The sequence below is a fragment of the Pyricularia grisea genome (genome assembly GCF_004355905.1).
Source record: "Pyricularia grisea strain NI907 chromosome Unknown Pyricularia_grisea_NI907_Scaffold_2, whole genome shotgun sequence".
Classification (NCBI taxonomy): domain Eukaryota; kingdom Fungi; phylum Ascomycota; class Sordariomycetes; order Magnaporthales; family Pyriculariaceae; genus Pyricularia; species Pyricularia grisea.
The window spans coordinates 7,378,171-7,405,808 of record NW_022156717.1 but is presented as its reverse complement, the minus strand read 5'-3'; the positions used below and the strand labels follow the sequence as shown (position 1 = coordinate 7,405,808).

Genomic DNA, 27,638 nt, shown 5'->3' with positions numbered 1-27,638 from the left:
GGGGGGGGGGGGTGGGGGGGACCTATGCTGTTACCGTTGGAGTCGGGATAGTGTACATATTGGCCAAGGTCACTGGGTCACTTGTCGAGCTTCGCCAAGCAACCAGACTGGAAACAAATCCCCAAGTTGATCACTGGTCAGAATCAGCCAAGTTTATCGGACCGTCCACCATATTCAAAACCTCAACGGGACCGAGAAGACAGGGCTCTTTTTTCGGGTTGAGAATATCAACGTCGTCGCGTCACACTTATTTTGATACCTCCATCAATTTGACAAACATTCGAACCCCCACCACCGAAACTCAAAGTTACATGGGCTACCAAGTCTGCAGCGATTTCGAAAAAAGAAGATAGCATCAGGTCACACCGGTGCCCCGTCGTCACAGCGACGATCTCAACAGGTTTTGAGATGGTGTGTGTGTGTGTGTGTGTGTATGTATGTATGTATGTATGTATGTGTGTGTGTGTGTGTGTGCGGGGGGACAGCGACCCCGATCACGACACCATGACCATATCTTGGCGTCGTTGCCGTCGTGGTCCCTGTTCATGGGCGAGTGAAAAGGGAGAGGGGAGAAAGTACACTGTAGAGGAGGGGTGACACGCGCAGGTGTCAGGAATCATGAGGAAGCTGTCGAGTGTGGAACGCCCGGGGTAAAGGGGGGGCCAGCTATTCGAGCTGTTTTTCCCCCCTTGGAATGTGAACCCCTCGGGAGGGACGTGTGATGTTTCTGTTACCATAGCTGAGTAGAGGTCGGTAGCTCCTCATTCATAGTCATAATGGTAATTTCAAGAAAATCATAGTTGTGGGCCATCCTTTGCAACTTGTGACTCGCCATGCAGCTCATCACAGCTCGGGTATTCGGACTGAAGGGTGTCTAGATATTACTGTTGAAAGGAGAAGACAGAAAACAAAACAAAAGAGCTCACCGTCAAGGCTTGTTAGGTGCTCGGACAGTGACGGTCCGCGCGGCTGCGCTTAAGATGAGGACACGATACCGGGCCAACGAAAGATCAGTCTTGGTATAGGAGAAAGAACGCAGATGTGTATGCAAGGTGGTGGATGGATATATGGTCATGAAGAGGGGAAACTGATGAGATGGTGTAGCGATGATAGAAACTAGGTAAGGTAGCTTTGATAATTTGCCAGTTATGCAGGGGGTTCAGTCAGGCTAGACGTAATGTCACCTGGCTGGCTATGACCTTTCGAAACTTGCTTGTGTGTGTGTGTGTAAGCTCCCGAGGCTATGGACCCGACGACATTGCACATCTCTTACCAATTTGACTTGCATCTTATTGGGAAGGTGGTATAGGAAATTACAGCTATGTATGGGAGAGGACGGGAAAAAACGGAGGATGGGATGGGTGTAGATCTAAGATGTGGAGGGACAAAAGGGACGAGAAGATCACACCAAGACCTATTTACCCGCAGGAAACAAGTAGTCACACTTTAGAGTGGGAAATCTGAATTCAGCCCAAAGTAACATCGGGCATCAGAGCATTTCCCTCCTAGTGGTACTGTGAGGGGGGGCCTAGATTCGTGGTTTCGGAAGTGTTACTCGGGGGTATGGAACTCAAGAGTGCAGAAGCTCGGTAAGGGGAAACACCCTTGCTGGTGCTGAAAATGCAAGACAGCTTTGTGTACTATACCCTTTTTGGAGATGAATTCAATGTCATGTTAGTTAGTCTAAAGACAATCCACATCATTTGCGCAGCAGCGGTGGTGGGAGACATTGAACTAACCTTTGTTGGAAGGCGTCGTTAGGCATAGATAGGTGCCAGCCAGTCCAAGCGATATCAAAGAGGTACAAGGCTAAGTGAGGTAGGTACATTGACGAACCATCACATCAAGTAGAGCGGGATTTTTGACCGCCTCAGATTCCACATATTCCAAGGAAACTAGAGTCAGTTATCCGCCTTGACCAAGGCCCAGCAAGGACGTTGCTGATGGAGAGCCAGTTATTACCCTAGAGGCAGAGATGCCGACGTGTTCATCCAAGGAAATCCATTCGGCGCTCCACAGCGCGGTAGATTGTTCCATTCCTGTTGCTTTGCTGCCCGTTGTTGGGCGCCTCTGCGCGGCTAAGCGATGGAAGTCGTCCAATACCTCACCTCCCATTGGCCTCGACGTATAACCGAGGACTTGAGATATTACCAAGACGCCAACACGAAAACGGACATCCAACTTGGGTCGTGACAGCTAGCGTGTCGTGATTTCCTACCTCTTGGGGTAGTTAGTTCTCCTAGCATCAACAATCAAGGTCGATCTTTCTGCACACCTCATCTCCATCGCCCGTGATTGACTGATACTGCCGTCTTTCATTTAGGAGGCGTCGGAGGCGCTTAGAAAATGCAAAGCCCGTCACACTGGCCTGGGCGGTTAATATGCAGCCTGACCTGCAGCCCTAGTTCGAGTAATGGCGGAGAGCTTGTTTGGTTGGAACGACTTAATAACTCATAAGGCAGTAGCCGCGACTTTGTCCAATCAGACGACTTTGTCCACCTCCTCTACAGCCTGCCAACCAAAGCAACATTGGATGACAAGGATTCAGCGCGGCTCCGAACGGTCGGGCGAGTTCTTTGGAGGGACCCGCCCAATAGAACCCTGCGACCAATCTTTTGGCCCAGTCTTGTTGCTGTCCTCATCCGTCATTAAAATTCCTGATGGAAACTTCCAATGGGAAATCTCGAACGCGAAGACCGACCGACCGGCCGGCAACTAGGCATGCAATCAGATGCTGCGCAAACCAGACCGTCATGTCAGTAGTGGATAAGACTGGACCAATTTTTATCCCTTTTCGACCATATACTGTCTGTCTGTTTGGTCTTCTTGGTTCTTGTGTGACCATCCAATTGGTCATTACTTGGAATCACTCGCTCTGCTGTAAGAAGAAGCAGACGTGCCGATGTGCAACCTCGTCTTACCAAAGGACGAGCCGGCGTTATACTTCCTATGTGGAGAAAGCCAAGAGAGCAACAAAAATATCAAGTTGATTTGACCGAGCAAAAGGTCAACCGGCAGGTATACCCGTTACAATCAACAGACCGCTTATGTCGCTTATGTCGCCTGGGCCGCTTACGTCGCCTGGCCAAGCGCCACAGCTTCGTTCTTCCAACCGTTATTGGCGTACTCTCCAAGAGCTTTCGGTCTCTGTTCATCTCAAGTGACACCATCCTCACATAGCAGCGTTACATGGTGTCTTGGTGCTGCCACAAAAGATGCATCGAGCAAACGTAAGAGGAGCACGGAGAAAGGGAGCCTACCTCATCTTGGTATACGCCGGAACCCAAAACATGCTTGTCATCCCGACACGGCAAGCGTGTCCAACATGAGCACACCATTAACTGCAGATACTGGTCCATCCCCCGCATTGCTTGTGATGTGCTCTGCCTGTCTATCAACTCAGAGCTCGACGCGAATATAGTCCATAATAGCATGGCTAGGCGCACACCCCATCTTCTTGGGCCTGACAGTGCTTTGCAAGGTCAGACAGAACGTGAATAGTTGCAGCTGACGAGGACAAGAATGTGACCAAGGTAGTATTGACCCACCCTGCATTAGAGAGAGAAAAAAATCAGTGCACGCATGCGTGCATACTCACCATCGACAATGGTCTTGCTCAGTGGCCGTGAGAGCAAACAAAGGTCAAACCCATAGTGTGAATGCTGGTCAAGCCGGTTGGCTATATGCATGGCATTAATCATGTTTGTTGATTTTTGTTTGCTTGATGCTGTCTTGTGAGCCGTTCGTGAGCGGGCACATAGCCTACCTCAAAGTAACACCAACCATGTAGGCGAAACTGCCATTGGGGCACACAAGACTCCCACGGCAGTTGCCAACGTGCCACCAGCCAGAAGGGATGGATTGCATATGATGTGCCGGGACGGATCGATAAGAATATGCTAGAGAGTGTTTGTTTCAAGACCGGGCTGTTTGTTGCGCGTGGACCTTGTGAGAGTGTACTGTATGCGTGCCTGGCTGAGTGTGTGGGTGGGTGCATCGGTACGGTCCTTTCCCCAGCAATCATTGTACTTCCTACCAAGGAACACTGGGTTGGGGGGTGGCCAGCTACCTTTCAGGTACCTACCTTACCCAGATGGGGTTTGAAGACACCCTTCCAGAGAAGTGTTTTGTTGGTTGATCACAAGAAAGGGCACCCATGACTTTTATTTTTCTTGGGCAGACGTAATTGTCATTCCAATGGAGATGGCCGCTGAAAGGGAGGATCAGAGACGGGATGAGCTGACGAGTGATAGGGCAGAACGCAGAGCACCTGCCAACCCTCTCAACCCTTCTTTTTGGTACCTGTGCCGTCCTTGCAGTATCCAACTTCGAGTCCTACCTCAGGTTCAATTCGCACGTCGGTCGATTGAAGCAGAGTTGCAACCATCGTTGAAACGTGCCTGGGGGCCTGCATCCGAACGCGGTCTGACTGCATATAGTTCCAGGCAACTTTCCAAGGGTAAGGTAGGTAACCCTTTTTTTTTTTCTTCTTCTTCTTGTGTCTCGGGATTTCCGCGAGGGAGACATAAAAAGAAAAATAGAGAATAGGAAGGGAGGGAGTGGGGAGTGCATGTGTGAGTCGATAGCTCTAAAGACTAGAGTCACGACATACTGATGCAAAGGTTGGTCGTTGGCAGCAAATAAAAAAAAATGCAAAACCAAGATTTCCCGAACCCAGTGCAAAGTAATACCTTAAAGAACAAAAATGTACTTGGTTCTGGTTCCTGGCTCGTAAGTTGAGCCAAAGAGGGTAGAGGGAAATCAACCGTTGCGGTACACTAGCAAATGGGAGCCTTTGATTCGTTGCTCACAGTGCCTGAGCTGCCTGGGTAGGTAAAGTTTATACGTAGTACCAGGCCAGTAGGAAACTGCGAGGGAAGCAGAGGGAGAAGGAAGAATGCCTGGTCTCGATTTCTGGCCCCCCTGCCACAGCCCCCCCGATGCGAAAGGGAAAAGAAGCGGGGGCCAGTAAAAGCCCACACAAACGGCGCGTCTCCATCTCTCTCGATTGAGCCTGCCAAGATCATTATGGAGCTTTGCTCACATGATGTTGGCGATATGCATGTGGGATCCGCACGATCAGACAGGGCCTTTGGGGGAAAACTGAGAAGTAATTTCCACAGGGCGGCAGTAGGTAATAAAGGCATTGTTAAGCGCATTCGTGTGGACAAAGGAACGTGCGAAGGCTGGGGAATGAAAACAGACGACAGAAAACCCCAATATGGGCCAAGAGAGATAATCAAACAAATTCGGTGAGATGTTGAAAGGGTGTGCAGCACAGCAGACAGACCGAGCAAGGTGTAGTCAACTCCAAATCCAAGAATGAATGAGGGAAAGCAAAATGGAAAAAATGCAAAGAAAAAAAATCCATCAGGTACCTTCCTTATCCGCAAGGTACTCTGTACGTAGTACAGTACAATGGGTGACAATGAGGTCACCAACCCCCGGTATGGATCTGAACAGGGGGTTACCATGTGTCCTTACAGTGCCAGGCTAACAGTGTACGGGAACTAAAGAAACACAGGTATTACCATCAGCACCTACCTTCTCTACCTCGTTCTAGTTCTAGTAGGAAAAAAGAAAAGAACAAAGAAGCAACAAAAGAGGAAAAAAAAAAAAAAAAAAAAAAAAGGTCCCACACAACGTCCCACCCCGAAGCACACTGCACAAAAAAGCTCCATCCCTTGGTTAGCATCCCATATAGCTCTAGGTCTAGTCTGAATTTGTCTTGGTGGCCATCCTGCAGGGCTTTTTAAGAAAACTAATTGTTCGCTATCAGCTCCGTGCACTTTTCGGGAAGGACCCGCGCTACCTAGGTAGGTAGGTAGGCAGGTAGGGTAAGGTACCTGGACAACCTAGACTGGGTAGAGACTAGAACTAGACTAGACGACAACGGCCATGCGGGCAGGTTCCCGTTGTTCCTGTGCCATCCGAACTAACTTACCTTTTCCTTCCCCCCTGCATCTTTCTTGTTTTTGCTACATGGGACTCAATGTAGTAGCGTGTGTAAGGTACCCTAAGTACACTCCCCACCCTATCTCTCTGAAGTTCTCGATTAGACACATGCTTCGCAGCAGATCTCTGGACAAATGCCGCAATGTATTGTTTGATTTCTTGTTTTTTTTTCACATTTTTTTCTTCAAAAAATAACAAAGCTGCACAAATGTGTACCGTAGATCGTGTGACTCTGAAATAATTTTCGCTGTTGACTTGCTGTCTAATAATATTTACAAGAAAGTAATTGCTGCAACAACGGCCTATAATAGTATAGACAATGAAAAAAAAAAGAAAATCCAAAAAAAAAATCCGAGTAGCTTGCGCTTAAGTACAGGCAACAAAAGAAACAACCAAGATAAGAAACCATTCAGAGCAGATATATAACTTCTAGAAATCATGAAAAGGGAGTGTGATGGCTGAACAAGAAAACGTTCATAGTCGGAGCCGAGGAAATATCAGAAAATACGAGAGGAATCTAAGAACTGCCTGGTGACGTAGTGGATGGGATGTCTTGCGACGCCTTGCGGAGAAAATAGTCTAAATTGCGCACATCGGAGGCCGGCGGTTGAGTGGATGGTGAGAGTCGATAAGTCCAATGAACATGGTTTGCTTGCGTGTTTTTGGGTAGTTGGCAGTGTCGCGAGAGCAATCATGTCAAGGCCGTGTTCTGTAAGAATTTCGTGAGCTCAAGCCACAATGACATGTCACTATTAATTAAAATAGCTGAGAACTCACATTGCCGAGGCTGGGTAGACTTAGCGCCTGCTCCGTCTACTTGACCTGCTTGAATATGATGCAGCGCAGTCGGCCTGCATGCAGTACCCATCGCGCTCCTCGCAGCCCATTTCGGTAGGGCTGTGAGAGCTCGCGGTGCAGTCACGACTGCTGCTGTTATCAACATAGTGACCGCAGCGTATGTAATAGAAAGTCCAGACGACGCAGCGGCACTGTGACCTGCTGTAGTGCGAAGGCATGACGCAGGACGGGTGGTGTGACGTGTCCGGTGATGAGTGTATGGCTGTCGGCAAGGACTGAATACACTTGCAGAAGAAGCTTTGTTGTTGCTGTGGTAGAAGGACCTTACTTTCTTGTATAAAGCGGCTATGGTTGATCAGTGAGCTGATGGTGTCGTGTACAGGACTTTTGCCAGTGCATGGGAGGGAACGGCAGCAGTAGATATAGTCCGCGTTGCACATATGTTCTGGAGGTGCACTTCCGTCCTTGGAGGGTGGTCGTTGTCGTATGAAGTTTGGCTGTGACCGTCTTCTGGCCTCTATGAGAAGCCCGGTGCGCGGCGCAAGGCTAATGACTACTCCCCGGTATGTAGTTGGTTCTTTGATGGCCGGTTTTGCGGCTTGATTTGGGCAGTGTTAATTCCAGACGGGCAGGCATATTAGGACGGGTGTATTGGAAGGGAGTCATTTGTGTTATCATGGGGTGTATGCAGAGCAGGCCGGTCTCTTTGGCAGCCCTATAACATGCTGTTGGAGCAACGCCGAGATTTGGATGCGTTGCTGGATCTGGGAGGGGCATTTGGACCACAAAAAATTCAGGCCGGCAGACAGACAGAAAGAAAGAATCAGACAGTAATTGACTGACTGAATGGCCGACTAGGTGAACGAATGGGCTCGTAGCACAACGTTCAACGTTGGACCGTAGGTGCGGGTGTGTAGGCAGCCCCATGGGAGTGCAGTGGGTCAAAAGAAAGTCATTGGGGGCCTTTCCCATGCAGGCCTTTCTGCGTCCACACCCGGGCCACCTTTTGTGGCCGCGCAAGGGTGAAGTATGCCTCGGGAACTGGTTCTTTCTGTCTGTATACAAGAGCAATGTCGAGCGATCCGGCGATTACCGGCCGTGTGGGGGGGAAGTAACAAGGAGAGAAAGAGGTGCAGATGTAATTTAACCATCTGTCCCTGGCTTTGCGGCACAACAACCAAGCATTTGGGATCGCAAGATGTCAGAACCAACTTGATCTGACATGCCAGGCACAGCCTAGTACTGGACAGCGAACATGAACGTTTAAATTAACAAAAATAGAAGATAAAAGAAACAAAACATGAAAACAAGGGACTTGTGGCCAAGACGACGTCAATTCAAGGCTAATTGGGTGGATTGCGAAGGGAAGAAAACAGGGGTGTGGTTAAACGGTTAGCAGCCTTTGGTTGCAACATGCAGCATGAGAGTGGAATCCTCTCAGACTAGACTATGGTATGCCTGTCTGGTTTGGCCTGTGGGATTGAAGCACTATGAAAAAAAGAGAAAGCGGAGAAGGTAGAGAGGGTAGAGAAGAGGTAAAAAAAAAAAACAGTGGGAAGCGAGAGACAGAAAAATAATAAATAAAAAAATAAAAAAAGGAAGAAAACCGCTGCGAACCCCAGCTGTCTGTTAGCTCGGCAAGTTCTCGGTGCTCGTACCGGTACTTAGGTGCCTGAATAGGTACCTACTGGCCTTTATTCCTCAATACACGCATGAGAACATGAGTGGACCAACCAGCATGGGAGTAAGAGCACATAAATTTTCTGTATAGATGTGTTGAAGATTTATGCGGTTTCTCAGGTTGGCTGGCGTCGAGAACAGCCTCGAGGTATGGTGATGATAGTCGACACTCCCCTTCACCGAGGGATAACAACGGCTATCAAGTACCTACACAGACAGTTGAGATATCGCGCATTTGGCTGCGGCTCTGTTGTGACATCTCTAATGTCGCGATTACGCACGGCTTTTTTCTTCTTCTTTCAAATTTTGCCCCCTAGTCGTCAGTGGTCCGATCGGGAAGAACCATGACGACAGGGGAGGTCCGACATGGATTTCTCCACGTTGCCGTTCATTTCAACCGTATCTCGACGTGAATAGGTAGTATATATAGGTTCCGGCCGTGATCCGATTAGTGGTACATCACCAGGAAACCCTTGTAGAATTGGCGAGACCTCCACATCGTCGAGGATTAAGGTTGAAAGTTGCCTATCACATCAGGACAAGCTAGACCTGATCAGTGTCGAGCAAGCCTTTTCCCCGCAGGCTGGAAGAAGAGAAAAAAAAAAAATACATTGCCAAGGATATTGCACCCTGGAAGCCGAAATTAGTTGCGAACTGCTATAGTGTTCGGACCGAGTCGAAAGCAAAGACCTGATGCCGAACTTGAGCCTCTACTGGCAAACTAGAGAGAAGCATGTTGACACCGAGAGTGCCACCTCGGTGTAAATCCGGGAGACGAGGTGAACGATTTGGCTTAAAAGGCATTGAGGCTCAAGACAAGGAACAGACCAAAAAGGTTTCGCCTGTGGTGGGCCAGGTTTGACCCTTGCGACATGCCCCGGTCGCACTCATAGCTTGGTCTTGAGGTGGTTGAGATAAAATCTGTAGTGCTAATATCATAAAATCAATGCCTCCATCTGTAGTCTATCTCGACGGGTTCCTGGCCACTTTGAGTCGAGAGGAGAGCTCAAAATTGAGACCGTTTGTTTTCCTGCCAACGAGTAAACGTTGAATTCGGCGGCTGAGCTTTCTGATGTCGGACAAGAAAAAGTCTTGGTGGGTAGATCACTCACTGTTCAAGATGAAAAGAGGCACAGCTTGGCTTAAGCTTGTGATATGCATCTTTCCTGTGTCTCCGGCGCGCAAGGACGTGGGCCAAGTTCGATTCGGGCAGTAGTAGGCGTTGTGCTAGGTATAGTGACACCGGTTTCTCGGGGAGTACAAAGCCACTGTGTGGCACCGTGACGGACCCTACCTCTATGCTCGGCCCGTCTAGAGAAGCAGGAACACAAGATCCCACATGCTTTATTTTTTTTTTCTCATTGCCCAGCGCATCGTAGAGAAAAGACAAATTTGTGAACTACCTAAAGCATGAGCCATATCTGAAAGAAGTTAGTGGGGAATCAATGCCTAATCTGCCTGGGGCCAGACAGGGGTCAAGTGGGATTGTATCCTGAGCCGATCTTGTGTGCTCGCTTACCTGGTTGTGGATGGTTATCCAGAGCAGGTGCCGCTCGCAAGTTGGCTCTAGTCTTCTTAGCTTGGAAATGGAATCACCAATTGAGTGCCTACCTTACCTACCTACCTACTGCAGGTATGTAATACCTTGCCCGTGTAACTGAGGTAAGTAGGTAAGGTAGGTACCTAGAGTAGGTAAGGCAGCGGAGGCTTCTAATAGGCCGTTGGAACGGAGGGTTTCGTTTGCGTTGTTACAAGACTAAATTGCAACAGTATTTCCTCTTCATACACTCACTCCACCATCCATGGAATCCAGCATCATCGTGAATTTTGTTGAATGTTTTTCCTTTTCTCTTCCTAGGCACCTATCAAGGCGGGGGCCAACCCGAAAATATGGATCTTGCCTACTTGATCCGTACCTAGCTCTTGTGGATACTCTGTGGAGAACCTTGGAATGTCTGTTTAGAAAGTGCATTCCCCCACAACCGTCAATTGTTTGTGAAGCGCACAAACTGTACAGTGTATGCTGTAGATAATACTATGAAGCAAGTCAATTGCTATAATGCACACGAGAGGCCCGGAAATGAGATTTCATTTTATGTTTCTTGTATGCAAACCTTTATCACACCGCTTGGAGAAGTTATTCTGCATCCCATACCTTGATCCATTAGATAGCCAAGGTACATACATCAATTAGATATGGATGTACCTGCTCGATGTATTTTGCTTGAGCAGGTAGGTGGCTGTGGGTGTGGGTGGGTACCTTCCCTAGCTACTAAAGTAAAGTACAACCTTGCTGCATTAGCTGCCGCATTTGCACTACTACAGCCTCAATCATGACCAAGCACCGCCAACGACCAGCCTTGCTTGCCCCGGTGCCGCACATCGCCTCGTCAATTCCAGCCACTTATGATCCAACTCCAAGCGCCGAAGCGCCATCACGAACAGAACCCTCACCAACAAAAACCACCTAGCCAGTTCGAGTGGCCCGCACCACACAACAACAACAACAACAAGCGCAGTCATCGGCTAAAGGAATCCTCCTCTCTCCCCCGATTGAAGATGTAGTACTGCGACGAGCAAAGTAGGAGTGGTTCACTAAATGGCTCACTATCAACCATCACTCGGTTAGTGATGCAATATGCCTGCTGGGTCTACTGCTCACTTGCAGATTTGCACCGTTCAGTTGACCTACATTCACCTTACATGACACCCATGGGATGATGGATGTCATGTCAGTTCATTCATACATGGAAAGATATGGTCAGGCCAGGCAACCAAAACCAGCTAGCCGCATGCACCATTGTTGTTTCCGAGCTATGCTTTCAATCTGGTTACAATTTTCCTTTTGGTCTTGGCACTTTTGTTTCCGTCGTCAACTTGAGGTTTCCACTCGCCGCATCATTGCATCTGCAAAGTGGCGGCGGCTTTTGTCAGGCCGCATGGCGGCATCTGGATCTCAATCTCTTTTTGGCCCCCTTATTTTACGTGTATGGCTTCCTACGGCACTCTGCCCATTGCCATCATGTCGCCTATCCAGCCAACGACTCCAGCCTCAACACCCAGCAACAAGCGACATACGCGATGACCACTGAGAGATTCTGCCTTCGTATCGACTCGACTGGTCTCCCTTTCAGGTCTTTCCCGAAAAGTTCGACGCAACGCAGCCTTCCTCATGCGACCGGATTGTAGGCCCAACCAGAGATCGTTTGGGGTGTTGCTCAAACACACCTCATTGCCAAGGCGTGACGTGAATCTATAAAACACCCCACATCTCCACAGCCACACATCACAGCATGAGGTCTCAAAATATGGCCGCATCTGTCTTGGCTACTACCTACTTGCTAACAGGTTCACTATACTGAATTCCAACATAAATGTGTCATTCACCGTAAGTTTGCCTAGTGGTTATCCCGCCAAGTATGAGACTCCACTGAAAATATACCAGGCATGTGGGTGAATATATTCATCTCCTTACCTAAAGGCTTTAACATGCATCACAAAACTTGCCGCGAGTGAACAAAGATATAACCGTTATGGCCTACACTCCACTGGAACATGGCAACTAGCCGCAGTAAACCATGAAAACCAGGCACGCATGTTAGCGGCGCAACCAACATGTGTTTACTCATTATGACATGGCCAACTGAGTCGACTGTCCAGGACTGTTGAACCTCATCATTGGATTAGTCGCGGTGTGTTGGGGATCTCAACCTTCGGATGGAGGAGAACTACTACCCTTGATCCTGGACGTGTGGCCAAGTATCACGGCGCGCTTCGCTGCGATCAGGAACGTCCCGTGCCGGCCCTTGGCTATACTTGCGAATATAGGGAGTTGACTCATGGATCTAGTTGCAGCCTCACTTGGTGGCAGACATCATGTGCTTGGTGGGCCAGCTGTTGCTGTAACATTGAACTATGTCCACGTAGGAATTGCATGTGATGCCAGTAAGGTGAGCCTCTGGCCAGATTATACCTTGATCACTCAAGCCTTGTAATGTTGATCGATGAGATTGACGGGATTGCAGTGGGCACATTTTATTGAGAGGTTGAACTGTGTCTACCTCCATATTCACGCATTTGTGCTCTTACTCGTGGTCTCCCAGTACTTGCAGAAATCGGCCAAGATTGGGAGACAACACGCAGCGCTTGGTTCTCGACGCACGCAGGGTAATGGTGAAGGGTACCTAGAAAGTCTCGACGGCCCAACCTTTATTCCCTTTGCGAGCTGCTCGCATTTCGGGGTTCACTCATCCTTTGCAGACGAACACGCGGCAATCTGTGAGCTGAGAAGACAGGTACCATGGTGAGCTGGTACATAAAGAAGGTCATGTGCTTTTCTGACCGTAGGAAACATCACCGGTAGTTTTTCAGTAGCTCCGATACTTGCCTCATTGACCATATGTCATTTTTGAACTCATCGCTGACCGTTGTTCTCACATATATTCTGTCAACAGTGGGCAACATGAGGGGGCCCGCACCAAATCGATTGTCGAGACTCTCGAAAATGGGTTATAAATCACTCAGACGAGCTCAAGGAAGCATGATTCTGCGAGAACGAAAATACAGTATACACAAGGTCTAGGTTAGATCTATTACGGTCAGTCTGTATATTTTTGTGGTCATCGACTGGCATGGATGGTCGATCTCACACTGAACAAACAACTGCCAGTCAAAACTTTAAAGGAGACGTCGCTACTGTGATCAACATAAATGGGATTCTTGTTTTTTAGACATGTAAGTTAAAACGTATTCCGTACGATGAGCTGCCAAAGAGATTGTTTCTATGGTGTGCTAAATAACGGTGTAGAAAACCTCCCAGTCCTATAAAACCATGATTGAGAGTTTATCATATCGAGTATGCCGATGTGGTTCTAGACTCGGCTGACAACGCAGACACCAATGCATGGCTGTTACGCCACAGGTAACTTGTTCACGATTTCGGCGAATCTAGGCGCATTAACTGCCTTGAGGACCCTACTTAGCTACTTGGCGTTGGGAAAAGTAGCGGGTGTACTTGACCGTGTCCCGGTGGTACGAGCCGCTAGCTAAGTGCAAAATGCAAGGGCGCTAATTGTCAAACCGTAGATACGGTAGATCCGAGCGGCGATGGGATGAAGAACGCGGCTTGTTCGGACATGATGCCGAAGCCTATCAGTCAAAACATCAGCTGACTTGTCTCAGTTGATCGATGTAAAAGATTCAAAGACAGTATGCTTTTTTCTTTTCTTTTCTTTTCTCTCTCTTAGTAATCGAGTTCTAGAAATAGCTTTGTTTGGAAGAAACGTAAAGTAACAACCCGCCGGACTTAATCGGATGATTGGTGATGGAACTACAGTAGAACTAGTCGTCACACAGCCGATGTATCCGTAAGCAGCGATGTCCAAAATAGTGGCTTACGGCCGGGCGTTGCCGCTCCGGGGCCATCGGACTTGGCAAGAGTGATGTTGAATTTGATTTTGTTTTTCTTTTCCCTTCCACAAAGTCATCTGGCTGACATTGGCAGAAAATGCGAATTGTCAGACCAGGGACCAAACCTTAGGTAGTGTGCTTTATCCGCCGGCCTACAAGTCTGGAATGCGAGCTCCCGTTCGGCAAGCCGTTTGAATGTATTTGACCTGGGCTTACTACAACGTCGTCTTGGCTACCTACCTAGGTAGGTTACCAAAGGTGGGGAGGAGGCAGGCAGGTAGGTTGGTAGGATGGTAGGGCTATGCGAGACAGATTTCCAACGGTACCTAGGTAAGCACAGCAGTGCTTTCGTGCCTGCCTGTCACGTCATTTGTGGCCGAGATGCGAAAACACGTGACAGCAAGTAATCTGATGGAAGCTTGTTGCATTCCGCCGACTGCCAAGACTTAACCTGGTGTTCAAGGCGTCAAAGGCTGCGTTAGCTGGCGAGTAGTTCAATCAATGCCAAGATATTTTACTACACAACTGACACAACGAGGCTAAGGGTCGTCAACCGTGCAATTTCATACCTTCCAAGCTACATACCCAGATCTGCACTATTTGTTCAGTCAAGATCCGAAAAGTAATCCTCTTCGCTACCCCTCAGAAAGCCCCCTTCCCCACACAACAAAGAGGACCTCGGCAAGTTGGGCATGTTTTTTTTTTTTCCTACTCAGAATGGGGTAGGTACCTAGAGTAGGTCCGTCCGCCCGTCAAGCTAAAACAAAACAAATATTGACATTGTTCTTATCGCGACTAGCACCGTCCGGGAGCATACGTAATTGACAGGAGGCTCTCACTTGGCAAGACATGGAGTAAATGATTTTTTTATTTTTATTTTATTTTAATTTATCATCATTATTTGCTGATTTTGTTCTTTCAGTTTGTTCACACAAAATAAAATAATCAACCAAGTACGAATAAAGCGTCCTAATCCAACACAAAACAAAAAGCAACCCAGCAACTAGGGAGGAGGCTGTTTGTGCCGCTGTCTCTCTTTGACACAGCCCCCCGCCAATGACATACCCACGTGGGCAGGGTATTTGCTTACCGGGAGGAACTGTTTTTCTCTGTTTTGCCCCATCCTTCAAACCAACCATGCGTTTTGATGGCGTTTTGCAACCCAGTGGTTCTTGTGGTGTACCTTACTACTGTAGGTAGCGGATCGCCATTTTAGCAAATTCCCATCCTGTTCCGCCGTTCCGCCGTCCTCCACCGAGCGTTAGTAATGTGAGTAATGTGGGTGGTATTCGCTACAGCTTTCCGTGGCGGAGAACCCTTGGAACCCTTTCCTTTTTTGCCTAACAAGCCTACCTAAGGTAAGGTAGCTTTTAATGCGTGTGTTGCGCCTCCACCGGTTGTGCTTGAGCTTGACAGGGTATCGGCATCCAAAATAAACGGCATGATGGATTGACAGTGGGGTCCTGGTTTTTTAGTGCTGCTGCTTCCTTTCTTTTTTTTCCCCTTTCGACAAGGTTTCCGTCCGTCCACTGCCTTTTTGGTTGTGGCCCTGGCAGGGGAAAGCGGATTTTTTTTTTTTTGCTTGTTGGCATGTGATGTTTGGATAAAATTGCCGGTCCAGGGCAAGCGCTTGCGCCTCTCTCGTCACAACTCTGCTCGACACCTCTATGCCCATCCCATCCACTTTTTATTTTATTTATTTTTTTATCTTTTATTAATTTAGTTTTTTTTTGGTGTTATATCTTGTTTTTATCTGTTTTATTTTAGATTTACTTTCTTATCCAGTCTAGCCTGCCGCCCGCACATTAAGATGAATGTCACTCAAGGGGACACCTCTAGCAAGTCAGCTGAGAGTACAGTACCATCCCCTTGTCATGAAATCCCTCTTTGGGAAATCTACTGTCCAGGACTTGTTGCATAAAGAGCTGCCATCTCATCCCACCTCCCATCCCTTTCGCTCTCTTGTTTGTCTACATTCTCAAACCACGCTTCTCATCACAGCTCGCCTACCTACCTATCCCATAGGTCATCATCATCAATCTAGACATCAACTACTGTCGTTTGTCTTGACAACCCCAACAGTCTACACGAAGCCTCCAAGGGAATATAGTCACAAACAAGAACACACTATACACATACCATCAAGATGTCTTTCCCAAACAACAGCCCTCTGACCGGCTTCCTCCAGCTGGCCCCGACTACTTCCAACTCTTACCCTCAAGTTCAGAGGTCACAGCAGCCCAAGACTGAGGTCGAGCCTGCCGCCTCCGCCGCCGCCGTCCCGGCAGAGTCCAACGACGCTACAGCCAGCCCTCAGCCTGTTCAGCGCCGCAGCTCAAGCCTGAGCAGCAGCAGCAGCAACGAAGGCATGCGCTTCCTCAAGCTCGGTCCCGTCCACTGGGGAGAGCACATGGAGGACCACCAGGGTGACTTTGCTGTCGAGTAAATTGGCCTACATCTGAAGCATTTCTTGAAGCTTCTTCTGTATTGATTTCACTGGGTCCATTGCTCTTTTTTTTTTTTTTTTACTTTATTATTATTTTCATTGTTCTTTATTGGTACACCGGTGTTGTGCAGGCGCTCTATCTTGGTCAAAAAGCGGAACAAGACAAAGGAATGGAATGGAATGGATGGATGAATCTGCTCTTTTGGAAATACCACACACAGCTACGATTTACACAATCATGACGAGAGCAAATCTCATAGGAAATTCACTCGAGTGATAACTCAGTTTTTACACCATCAGTCCCCCCCACCCGCATGCCACGTTGTAAGGAACGCCAAAAATCCCACTCTGCATGCTTACGGAGTATGTACACCGCTGTCCTCATGACAAGCGAATATGTGCATTGCATTGCCTGAGATCGCGATTTATAAGTGCCCAATACCGATTACAGGTTCCGCACAAGCAACCACACACACACACACACACACACATAAAATAATATGTGCCCAAATCTCTTGGACACTTTTTTCTTTGACCGGTTTGCCGGAATGGTTGGCCATTACACCCTCAGAAAATGATTTAGTGTGGGGGGAGACGCGAAATAGAGAATGAGGGGTCTATACCGCAATCCCCCCTATACCGGCCATGTTATCTGATAGGGGCGTGAAAAAGAAAGAAATGAAGCACGAATGTGGCTTGCTTGGAATTGGGGGCCGCGTCGCGCTTCCTGCAAGTCCTAGATAATGAATGACATAGAGTTACTTGACTGTCCCCCAAATATTATTATTATTTTATCTCTAATTGCGGTAACTTTTCTTTCTTTCTTTTCTTTTTTTAAGTCCCCCCACTACTTTTGTTTTTGAAATACCTTCGCCCTTCTTCAATGGATGGGCCCGTTTTCTCCGGCAAAAAAAAAGGCCCTTGAATGCCGTCCGTATTTTGGTACATTACTCCGTACCTAGCCTTAGCCCCAAAATATACTTCTCCGTAGCAACCATCACCTTGTTTATAATACCATAACAGGATGGGAAAAAAAGGAAAAAAAAAAAGATGGGATGATAAGAACAAAGAAACCTGACGACTTTTTTTGGGTTGGACGAAAAGAATCCGGAGGACATTTTTCTTATCCGTACGTCCGGCGCCGATGATACTTCATCCAGGATAAAAGGAGAGAAAAAAAAAACAGTATAGGCCGAGGCAAGCCGATCATCAGTTTTTTTATTCTAATATGCATCAGGCGACCAACCACAACAAAAAAGTGTGGTATCGCCCAAAAAGGAAAAAAAAAATTAAAAAAAAAATTGAGGGGTCCCCTCCTTTAACTTGCGATGCGTGCATGAAAGATGGGCGTACGGCAAGTCAGGAAATCTAGATAACTACAAATTGTCAAGAACCAAGTAGGAAGCGCATATTAGGGTGCACAGCCGGCATGTGCCTGAAAAAAAGGTTGTGTACGGGCCTTGGCGACCAGCGGTAGCAAATGAACAAACTCTTTTTCAGCTTTTCAGAGCTTTGGAGTAATTATAATCTGACAAGTGACCAAACACTAAATTAACTAGGGAAACCAGGTCAACCCTTTCCACCCCTTCAAGTGATAGGGCCAAGGCATATCTCGAAACGAGGAAACGTCATTTTTTTTTAACTTTCTCTTTCAGGATTACCATAATCGGAAACTCGTGAGAGAAAGCATTGGACAAGATGGCATTTTCTACAGAAGTCGGGTTGTACTGTGAGAAAATGATTAGCCGACCTTTCCATGCATCTTCCCATGATGTCTTTCCGATATGTCCCGCAAACAATACATTCTGGGTTGTAGTCGCCTTGGTATAGACACGCGAAAAAGGAGTCGCCTTGGTATAGACACGCGACAAAGGGACCAGCACTGAAACAGACAAATGCCGAGGCTGGGAGATCTTTTTTTTGTTTGAAAATCTCGATATTCTTTGCTCTGTCATGGTTCCCCTCTTTTCCCACCTTTCCGCTCGCTTCTATTCTAGGTCCCCTGATTGAGATGAAAATGCTCCGGGATTTCATCAAGTCTGGTTTCTTGGTCAGAATTCAGAATCATGCATCTTGGGATATCGATTCGTAATACAGACCGGATCTGAGAGTGCCTCCCCTCTAACTGCACAAAAGAACCTTGACCCAGACTTGGGTCTTAATCGTCAAATACAGTATGAACAAATGATACATAGTTATGATGATATAGCTGAGAATCTGCATGTCTATCCTGCCTGCGGCTCTCCATTGAGGCTTTGATTGTTCGAGCAGAAAAACAGTCTGGCATTAGATGCTCCACCATTTTGCGTCTTCACCTTTGAACTTGCGCAGCATGGCATTGAGGTCAAGCTCAATCCAACCTTGAGCTGTGAAACCAACAGTCGCAGGCGAGCCTTTGCTTGCCTGAAACGAGAAATTGTCGTGCGGATCATCATGGCAGGTTGTTTTGTCATGCCACGCACATCCATTGCCAAATTTCTGGGTTTGGTCATCATGAAACTGACACCAGAGGGGTGAGTGCTCCTTTTGCGGAACGCTGGCACGGGCGACGGTAAGGTCAGGATCGTTGAGCAGCCTGAGCACTGCAAGGAAAGCCTCGTTGCTACCGAGCATCTTCTCACTCCTCTTTAGACTTTTCTGCACAGAACCAGCACTGCCCATCGCGCCGCTGCTCGACTGCCATGCTACAGATGGACTGGAAATCATATTCCGAGACACCTGATGATCATCAAAACGAACCTCGAGCCAGCGCAGCGAGCCCCGTAGAACGAGATCTTGAAGCGCGGGAACGACCTCGTCCCCAAGAGAACCTCCGAACCTCTGCACGATCAAAACCAACTTCCGGATCTTGAAGCGAGCCTCACTTCCCATGAGGTTGCGACAAGGCGTCCGGGTGCTGATCGAGCGGTAGTCGACGTCATCGTCGCTGTCGCTCGGGTAGCCGTGATTGCGGCCCAGCTCCTTTGGTTCCGGCTTGGGGATGGTGAAGCTGGCAGACAGGGCGTTTTCCTTTGCCGATCGCCTCGTCTTCACGTTGGCGTAAAAGACGTTTTCGGTGTAGAATATGGCCTCGGCCTCATCGGCAAGTTTGCTGTTTGACAACAGGAGCGAGAGGGGCAGGACTGTTTGGCCGTGGTGTCCATCGAGAGTTGCGCCAACCACGTTGGCGTCTCCTTCCCGCGGGGGCACTCGGACGAAACTCCCATTACTGCCAATGCTGACGCCGTGAGGATGTGCGAGCAGAAGTTTTAGAATTTTATTGCGCAGCTCCCCAGGCAAGTCGAAGAATCGATGGAACGATGTTGCACAATCTGCCTTGTTGATGCCGTTGGTTGGTGATTCTTGCGTCATGAATAATTTTGATCTGCTATATAAGGTGAGGAGTAGAGTTTGAGTAGGTCGTGAATGTCATAGGGAACCAAGAGATTACGAGGGGAAAAAGATCAGGATCAAAAAAGGCGAGTTTGCTCCGAATTCACATATCAATACTTCCTTATAGGTTTCCCTGTGTACCATGTGATGAATTTCATGACAGAACTCAAAAACAATCTCGACATAACTAAAGGTTAGACACCTTAGTTAAGTCAATTTTGACTGACTGTAGGAATTATGTAAGCAGACCCCGTGATGTCTGTTTCCATAGCTTCAATTGTCGTTGGGATTGACACAGATGTCCAACAAGAAAACGATAGCAACAATGCTATGAGTTTGAAGACGAATGCCAATTTTCAATAGGGAGGCCCTCATATATATCAAGTTTGTGAAATATGCTGAACATTATACATGGTTTGGTACAGGAGTAGATAAGAGTTACATACAGTTGATACATGCCGACTGTCAGGCCAGTTTCGCTAGCAGCCAACACGCCAAGGGTACTTGCAGCAACAAGTTGATCCCCAGAACCGTAAAGAGCCAGATTGGCCGACCGTCGTTTCGAGGGCAACACAATCCAGTTAAATCGCCAACAACTCCCGCAGGTTATGACACCCGGCACAGAACGACACCACCCAGGCGCTTGTCCAGCGCTTCCCTAACCTCCAAGACACCGGCCCGCGTGCTGACGAATAGTGTCTCTCCCAGGTAAAGTCCCTTGATATACCCGCTCGGAAACCCCCTCGCGATCTTTTCGAGTCCCTCTAGCTCGCAGTGGACCAGGCGACTCGGTTTGCTGACGACCTGCAGCTGACTCATGACGGGCTTGTTCTCCCAGTACTTCAGGCCGAGCCACAGGCGGCGGCTCGACACGTTTGCGGTCGTCACGGGCTCCGTCTCAAACGTGAGCAGGGCCTCGGGCGGAGGGGGATGTGGTCCGGCCCGGGTGACGGAAGAGATGAGACCGGCCCGGTGAAGCGCCAAGGCCAGATTGAGGTTGTATTTCGTATTTGCCACCGATGTCAGACCCAACCGCGCCTTGGAGGCGTTTTGAAGGTGCGAGCACATATGTGCTATGTTGAGAATCCCCATTTTGGCGGTTTTTTTTTATTTATGTGTTTCGTCCGGAGCGGTCGAGGTTCCGGTTCGCGTTCTTCGTCTCGTTGGGCAGTCGTTGCTTATGGCTCACTCCAGCTCTGTCGACTGAGCTAGTCAAGATTCGGTTCGAGTGCGCAGCTTCACGGCCGGCCTGATACATAGATTCTATAAAAATCGAATCCAATGCTCCGTTCAACTTTGGATGAAGCAAAGATTTTGGTAAGCTAGTGCGGCTACAAACTCGAGGCACCAAGCAGTGAAAGCAGTGGAAGAGTGACGTACCGGCCGACAGGGGTATCTTTGGTTAAATCAAGTGAGTAGGCCTCGAGGGCATTCGCATATGAGCCTAATGTGGCGGTCCCTCTTTGAGGCAAGAAAAGTTCAAATTTCCTATCGTTGATGATTTACCAGACGCCAATGCGCGTGCTTGCCAAAATTTCCATTCAGCCCAAGTCTACACGCAACAGGGGTGGGTACCTACAAAAAAAGAACTCCACCGAGAACCCGGCCCCACATTAGCTTCGGAGCATCGGCGGGCGGGCAATGGAAACCTAAGCCAGCAAAACGAATTGTGACAGTTGATTGGCAAACACGTCGATTGCGCCCTGGACCAGGGCGGGGCTTTTAAGCGCCCAGTAAAGCACTTGGCTTGCATGGTGTGACGATTTTCCCCTCCATACGTCCATCTTTTGACTTGCTTCCCGTCCATCCAGGACTTGTCAGACTCGGAAGATTGGCCCTCGTACAGTCGTCACATGGGCGAGTCCCCCGTCCCCTGATGCCGTTGCAGTTGTAGTGTAGCAGCTAGTGCTGATATGCCGCAGCATCCAGGGTAGTAGTGCCGCCTATGTCTTTGGGATGTACAAAATAAATAACCGGCCCGGGGAGGTTGTGTGCCATTCATTTTTGTTCCTTTGTCGGAGCCCCTCTTCTACTTTGCGCTCCTGTTGTTTTGCAACAGGGCTTTTTTGATTGTTGTCTTGCAAGTAGCAAGTTTGTTTATTTTTTTGCTGTTTTTGACTGAAAGGGAACACTGGCGACCCGGATACCTACCGAGGCGCATTGCTGAAGCTATTCACATACTACCCTCTCACCACCCTACGTACGCTCTATCTAGAGGGCAATTTGCTACCTCATCACTCAGTGGCGCAATGGCTTGCCGGCCAGGAGAGGAAAACGTTGCGACGTTGTAAGTGGATATTAAATTGAATAATATGAATCAAGCAGACGAACGAGAGCACCTCTTTGCTAGCAAATCCATTGTCTATCTACTAGCGTTTGCTGCCATATTACCCCCTCCCAGGGCTTCCCCAACTCTGACCTTGTAATGCCAGGTTCGGCGACGTGCACTATTTCTACGGCTCCCCATCCACGGATCCTCCTCACCATCGCTTCGACAAGGGATCATATGTCTACCTCTTTGAGAACGCGGCCGAGAGGCGCGCGCGGATCGAAATAGCAAACCACCCCGGGACCGAGGCCCAGGATGCGTTTGATGGTGGTAAGGCCTGCGATGCCTATGTAGATACTATCCCCGAGATCTGCGTATCGCAATATTGACAAATCCAACTCCCCCCCTCCGCGGCGATCTACAGTTCTCGACAGTGTACAAGTTCGGTACTCTTACAAACAGCAGTGTGTCGTCGGCATGACGATAGGCCACGTGCCGAACCATGAGGAGTGGCATCTGCCATGGTACGACCCGCGCAACGAGACAAAGTACCACTACAAGCTGCACTCGCTGGACGTATACTTCTGGACGCAGGCGGACGCTCTGCAGTTCGTCAACGGCGTCCGCCGCGTGCTGCCCGCACAACAGGTCGAAGTCCTCGACGAGCCCGCCCCACCGCCCCGCCACTTCCAACCGCCGCCGTCGGCAGCGGACACGAGCGGCCTGGTCCAGAAGCTGGAGAACGCCGCCATCTCCACCGAGGCCGGCGCGGAGCGAGCAGGAAGCGGCGCCAGCGGCGGTGCGCTGTCCTTTGCCCCACCGCCCATGTCGGCCGTGTCTGGCGGCGCCAACAGCGACACCACGCCGTCGTCGCTTCCACCTCCTCCTCCACCCCAGAACTTTGCGCCCATGGCCTACAACCCGGCGGCACCGGCGGCGCCCGAAGCCATACGCCACAGGGAAAAGACGCCGCCGCCGCCCGACGGAGGACTCAACCCCCTTCAGCAGACCCTGGCCTACGACGCCGGCACCCCCTTCTCCCCGGGGCTGGCACCGAGCGGCATGTCGGGCCCGCTGAGCCCGGCGATCCCACCCCCTCAGTTCGGACAGGTCCCCGGCGCCCCTAGCTTCCCCGGACCACCTCAACCGCAGAGCATCTCCAGTCCCGGCATGGCCCCCGCCGGATTCGGCCAACACCCGCACCCGGGCCTGGCTCGCGCCCACACCGTACCCGTCCAATCCTTCGGGACCCCCCTCTCCAGCCCTTATGGATCCGCATTCCCTGGCAGCCCTGGCTTTGCGCCCAACCAGCAAATGAGCCACCCGTCCCTGCCCCAGACCCAAAACCCGACACCTCCCGCTCCCGGCACGCCTGGTTTACCCCCTCCTCCGCCGCCGCCTGCGTCGGCGCCGTCGGCTCCGCTCGCGGCCAAGGCCACGGCCGGCATGGTGCCTATGGACTACTCGATCCACCAGCAAGCCTACCGGCCCGACGAGGGTGAGATGGAGCACAAGACTAAATTTAAGTCGGACAGGGAAACCAGGAAGCTGGAGAGCAGCGCTTATCGGCTAGAGAAGGGCGTCACGGGCATGTTTAAGAAGTTTGAGAAGAAGTTTGGATAGGAAATTCGGCGAGGGATTTTTTTTTTTGTTTTTGTCTCGTGTGGTTCAGCCCCCGATGCATGCAGACGTTTGCTGGGGGGAATGGCGATAGGGTGGTCTAGCGGGCAAAGTAGTAATGTTAGTAGCGGGGTGTTATCAGAATGTTATCTTTTCAAAAAGGCCTGACAAGAATGTCCTTTATAAATTAGACAGTCGGACTTCAAATGTTCATTTAAATTAGCGCCACTGCAGATGGCACTGTTCTAGTCTAGCGGTAGTGCTGGTCTGGCACCAGACTTAGGCCTAGGTCTATATAGATCTACGCTAGTCTGGAAACAAGATCGACTCTTCTGTGACTTTATAAGCTTGTTTTGATCCCGCCAGATGCCAATGTACCAGTATTTATTTCATGTTCGCTACTCTCCAAATACCATCCTCAAATGTGATGTATGGCCATATTTCAGCACGAAAGAAAGAAAAAAAAAGCATTAAGAGACGCCCAAAAACAAATCCAATAATCACCGCCCGACTGTTCCCCGTAGCACAAAGGAATGGAATCAAATCACCATCCCGCATGCCTTTCATCACTCGTCATAGTACTCCAGCCACCTCCCATTCCCGCCCCTAAACCACCTGACTTTGTTTTTACACATCGGTCGACCCTTTTTTTCTCAAATCTTGGTTTTAATACAAAAGATAGGTAGCCAGCTATACATTCTTTCGTGCCTCGTCCAGAAGTCTTTTGAGGAATATATCGTTTTTTATCCCACTGGGCAGATCATCAGAAATGCTGACGGTCCGAATTGTCGGATCTTGCCGTTGAGGGCTCGATAACGATCTGAGGCACGGGTTGCAGACTTATGCTGGGCAGCTGTGGCGTGCTGCGGTTGCTGTTATAGGGGCTCCCGCTTCCACGCCCGTTTGATGCCAGGTCTGGGCTGCTGTGCGTCGAGCCGGTTCCACTCGATGCCAAGAGGTCGGCTACGTGTCGCGACATGCGGTGGTAGTCCGGATTGCGGGTCGGGCCGGTATATTCTGGCGGCGGCTCGTGGAGTGGTGTGTTGCGACCCGAGGGAAGGCTCTGCACCGAAGCGGAGGCGCCGTCTGAGATGTTTATCTCCTCATAGTCCGGTGGCAAAGTACCACCCTCACCCAGATCCGCCTCGGCCGCATCGATGAGCTCCGGGCTTGAGCCGGCATGTGACAAGCGGCGTGGGGTTGGGGTGGGGGTTACCGAACGAGATGATGCGCGCGATATCGTGGAGCCTCCAGTTGGGAACCCAGGCGATACAGGTCGGCTGCGAGCCGTTTCGATGCTGAGCTCGGAACCGCTCCGTTGCCGCCCCTGTGAAGAGAGCGTGCGAGCGGAGAGACTCGTGGATGGTCGGGAAGATAATGCGATACTAGCGGCGTCGCTCAGCAGGCCCGTTCGTTCGCTCTCCTGACTGTTGGCGCGGGCCCTGGTTCCGTCGTGACGCACCTCGCCAATGCCAGCGTAGCTAACAGCGCTTACGGCGCGCTGGCGGGCCAATTTAGTTTGCTCCTGTATTACACGCAGCGCCTCGATCTCCTCCGTATTCTGGGCTCGGGCTTCCCGTGCCTCGTTGCGGATGGCGCGCATGGCCACAACGTCATTGGCAGTGCGGGCCTGTTCGCGGCGGGCATATCTCTCCTCGCGCTCCGCCATTTGTCGTCGCCTCGCCTGGCGGATCTGGAAGAGGGCATCCATCTCTTCGTCGCGCATGGCCTCCTCCTGCTCGGCTGTAGGCATCTCTACCACCACGTCGATGCCGTCACGCTCGCCCGCCACTCCCAGTACCTCCTCTCCGTCGTTGGCCTTGGTTCGGTACGCCGGTAGTGTCATGATCGATCTCACCGAGGCGTGGCGGTCGACAGCTGCAGTAGCTCCGGCGGACGATCGCATCGGCTCTCTAGCATCTGGACCGTTCGAATTGCCGCCGGCTGCAGGCGATCCATTGCGCGATGCACCTCCCCATCTGTTATCGCTTCCTGCAGCGGGCCGCTGGTAGTTTAAATTCGAAGGTGTCCATCGGGTCCATAAACCTTTTAGGAATGGAGTCGGGATGTATTTGGGCTCGGGGTATCTTGCGCGCATACTTCGGATGAGGATCCATAATATGCCCAGCAATACAATACCACAGATTATTGAAGCGACGATCTAAAAGGGGAAAAAAAAAAATCTATGTTAGCGAAGCTGGATGGTGATTTACGACTAGCCGCAGATATTTCAAGGGGTAGTAGCATACATATGCGGTTGAATTATTGATACCGCGGTCGTCGTTGCTGTTTGCTTGCGCCCTTTTGATATGCATTTTTGCTGATGCGGTATCTAAATCGCTGGGGAGGCCCTGGGCGGATATGGATGATAGACTCCTTGGTATTCTTAACAGCATTTTATCGGCGGTAATGTATGTGCGTGTGTATGTGTATTATGATGGTGATTCTTCCAGATGCAAGCGCGGTCGTAGGGGTATGTATTCCCCTTGCAGGAAGCGCCGGCGGGCGACTAAACAAGGGAGCAGTTGAAAAGAGACGAAGAGAACGGCTCAGGATTGAATTGGTTGACTATGTTGCATCATAGGCAGTACAAGCAAGCGCAAGGGTTCCTGATATGAAGGAATCGGTCCCGACGAGAAACGTAGGCGAACTGGTCGGATCTGCGGTCGCCCGTTGAGGCAGTGTTTTGCCCCGAAGACGCGAGCGTGGTAGGTTCGGTAAGCTGTGTGTGTACTGGGCAATCCCGGAACTATCGTGGGTGACAGTGGAGGCTGGGCAGCAACGAAAAGACAGGCACAAGATCAACAAAGTATTAGATGGTAGATGCTAGGGAAATGCAGCAAAACGAGGACAAGATGAAATTGTATAATGGGTCAAAAGTGAGGCAATGAGTACGAAAGTGAGGAATAAAAAATTAAGTGAGCATACACCAAAAAAATAAAAATAAAAAAAGACTTGAGCTGATTGAACCTGAGCTGACCAGCCGTATCAAGGGCGGCAAGGCTCAACTCATCCGCAGCAGCAGCGATAGCGCAGCACTCGAACTAGATCTAGACTTGGATTTGTCCCAATACAAACAAGCCCGGCCGGAACGGAGCAAAGATGGCAGAGAAACGAGGCGATGCCCGCAGTCGTGTTGTGCAGCGCCCCAAATCGACAAGGTGGGTGCGGGTGGGGAAGGTGGCCCCGAATTGATCAACGGCACAGCAAATTGAGCGAATGAGGGTTGCCCTGGGTGGCCAAGGGCGCAGGGGTATTGCTGACGTTTGGCATAAGCTACCTAACTTTGGCACCTTTGGCGAGTTTGGCGATTTTCAATTTCTTTCTTCCCCTTGCAGCCCTGGCAAGGCGAGCAGGGCAAGCTAAGGCACGCGGTTAAAAAGGTAATACTGCGTAATATACTAACGTACACATTTTTAGGAGGTCTTGGGTGGGTGTGTTTGGATTGGCAAGCGCTTATCCTGATGGTATTACTGCATACTTTGGTCTTGCATCTTGGATTAATTAAGGTAAGGTACCTAATTACTAGATAGTCTAGGTAGTCTGGACCCTACTGTCAATCAGCAACTCCTCACTAAATCATTACCACTCCTATTTTGCGGTTGCCTGGCCTGGCCCTGACTGGGACCTGTCAGACGTACATTCTAGTGGGTACGGTTTGGTCGCCAATCAGAAACAATGAATCGTATCTTTGACATTAACCACGAAAGGTTTGGACAACGGGATGTTGACATATGTATGAGGTATGGATGTCAGTCTTGTCATGTAGTCACGTTTTGCAACCCCTTTTTTTTTTTTTTTTTTTTTTTTTTTTTTTTGCAAATGGCATATTTATCCGATGACGCGTTGTGAAGAATAATGCAGGGAAATTCGTAGCCAAAAGGTGCCCACCATTCTGAATCACGATCAGCGACTTTGGTGATTGTTTGTTATTGGGTGGATTGTCAACCAGTCAACCATTATCATGCTATGCCCTGAACCAGTACGGAGTAGATTACAATTTGTCAATCGATTTTTTATCCCCCATAAAAACACAAATACCGACATAGGCAACCGTCATAGCTCGTATCATAGCCCCCCTACTAGCAC

General features: G+C 49.6%; 9 protein-coding genes across 9 annotated transcripts; 3 read left to right on the top strand and 6 right to left on the bottom strand.

Moving 5' to 3' along the window:
* Window positions 1–6,244: 6,244 nt before the first annotated feature.
* On the bottom strand, window positions 6,245–7,193 carry PgNI_04780 (uncharacterized protein; the record flags this gene model as incomplete). The annotated part of the gene is made up of 2 exons (XM_031124823.1): window positions 6,245–6,664; window positions 6,778–7,193. The coding sequence occupies 2 exons, from the start codon at window positions 7,191–7,193 to the stop codon at window positions 6,652–6,654; spliced, it is 429 nt and encodes a 142-aa protein (XP_030983926.1). The 3' UTR covers window positions 6,245–6,651.
* Window positions 7,194–9,069: 1,876 nt separating this feature from the next.
* PgNI_04779 (uncharacterized protein) lies at window positions 9,070–9,790 on the bottom strand (the record flags this gene model as incomplete). The annotated part of the gene is made up of 2 exons (XM_031124822.1): window positions 9,070–9,463; window positions 9,546–9,790. Coding segments are annotated over 2 exons (312 nt in total), but the record flags the coding sequence as incomplete, so codon positions are not given.
* A 304-nt stretch (window positions 9,791–10,094) lies between these two features.
* Window positions 10,095–10,447, bottom strand: PgNI_04778 (uncharacterized protein). Its single transcript, XM_031124821.1, has 2 exons — window positions 10,226–10,447; window positions 10,095–10,143 (listed from the first exon to the last, which is right to left on the bottom strand). Exons 1-2 carry the CDS (start codon window positions 10,403–10,405, stop codon window positions 10,117–10,119), a joined length of 207 nt encoding a protein of 68 aa, XP_030984912.1. The 5' UTR covers window positions 10,406–10,447; the 3' UTR covers window positions 10,095–10,116.
* A 5,541-nt stretch (window positions 10,448–15,988) lies between these two features.
* Window positions 15,989–16,288, top strand: PgNI_04777 (uncharacterized protein; the record flags this gene model as incomplete). Its single annotated transcript, XM_031124820.1, has 1 exon — window positions 15,989–16,288. One exon carries the CDS (start codon window positions 15,989–15,991, stop codon window positions 16,286–16,288), a length of 300 nt encoding a protein of 99 aa, XP_030984905.1.
* A 2,286-nt stretch (window positions 16,289–18,574) lies between these two features.
* Window positions 18,575–19,639, bottom strand: PgNI_04776 (uncharacterized protein; the record flags this gene model as incomplete). Its single annotated transcript, XM_031124819.1, has 1 exon — window positions 18,575–19,639. One exon carries the CDS (start codon window positions 19,637–19,639, stop codon window positions 18,575–18,577), a length of 1,065 nt encoding a protein of 354 aa, XP_030984906.1.
* Window positions 19,640–20,266: 627 nt separating this feature from the next.
* PgNI_04775 (uncharacterized protein) lies at window positions 20,267–20,752 on the bottom strand (the record flags this gene model as incomplete). Its single annotated transcript, XM_031124818.1, has 1 exon — window positions 20,267–20,752. The coding sequence occupies one exon, from the start codon at window positions 20,750–20,752 to the stop codon at window positions 20,267–20,269; it is 486 nt and encodes a 161-aa protein (XP_030984903.1).
* Window positions 20,753–21,909: 1,157 nt separating this feature from the next.
* On the top strand, window positions 21,910–23,552 carry PgNI_04774 (uncharacterized protein; the record flags this gene model as incomplete). Its single annotated transcript, XM_031124817.1, has 3 exons — window positions 21,910–21,947; window positions 22,093–22,259; window positions 22,354–23,552. 3 exons carry the CDS (start codon window positions 21,910–21,912, stop codon window positions 23,550–23,552), a joined length of 1,404 nt encoding a protein of 467 aa, XP_030984904.1.
* Window positions 23,553–24,115: 563 nt separating this feature from the next.
* Window positions 24,116–26,619, bottom strand: PgNI_04773 (uncharacterized protein). The gene is made up of 2 exons (XM_031124816.1): window positions 25,799–26,619; window positions 24,116–25,710 (listed from the first exon to the last, which is right to left on the bottom strand). The coding sequence occupies exons 1-2, from the start codon at window positions 25,943–25,945 to the stop codon at window positions 24,313–24,315; spliced, it is 1,545 nt and encodes a 514-aa protein (XP_030984909.1). The 5' UTR covers window positions 25,946–26,619; the 3' UTR covers window positions 24,116–24,312.
* On the top strand, window positions 26,418–26,764 carry PgNI_04772 (uncharacterized protein; the record flags this gene model as incomplete). The annotated part of the gene is made up of 2 exons (XM_031124815.1): window positions 26,418–26,428; window positions 26,503–26,764. The coding sequence occupies 2 exons, from the start codon at window positions 26,418–26,420 to the stop codon at window positions 26,762–26,764; spliced, it is 273 nt and encodes a 90-aa protein (XP_030984910.1).
* Between the last annotated feature and the right edge of the window lie 874 nt (window positions 26,765–27,638).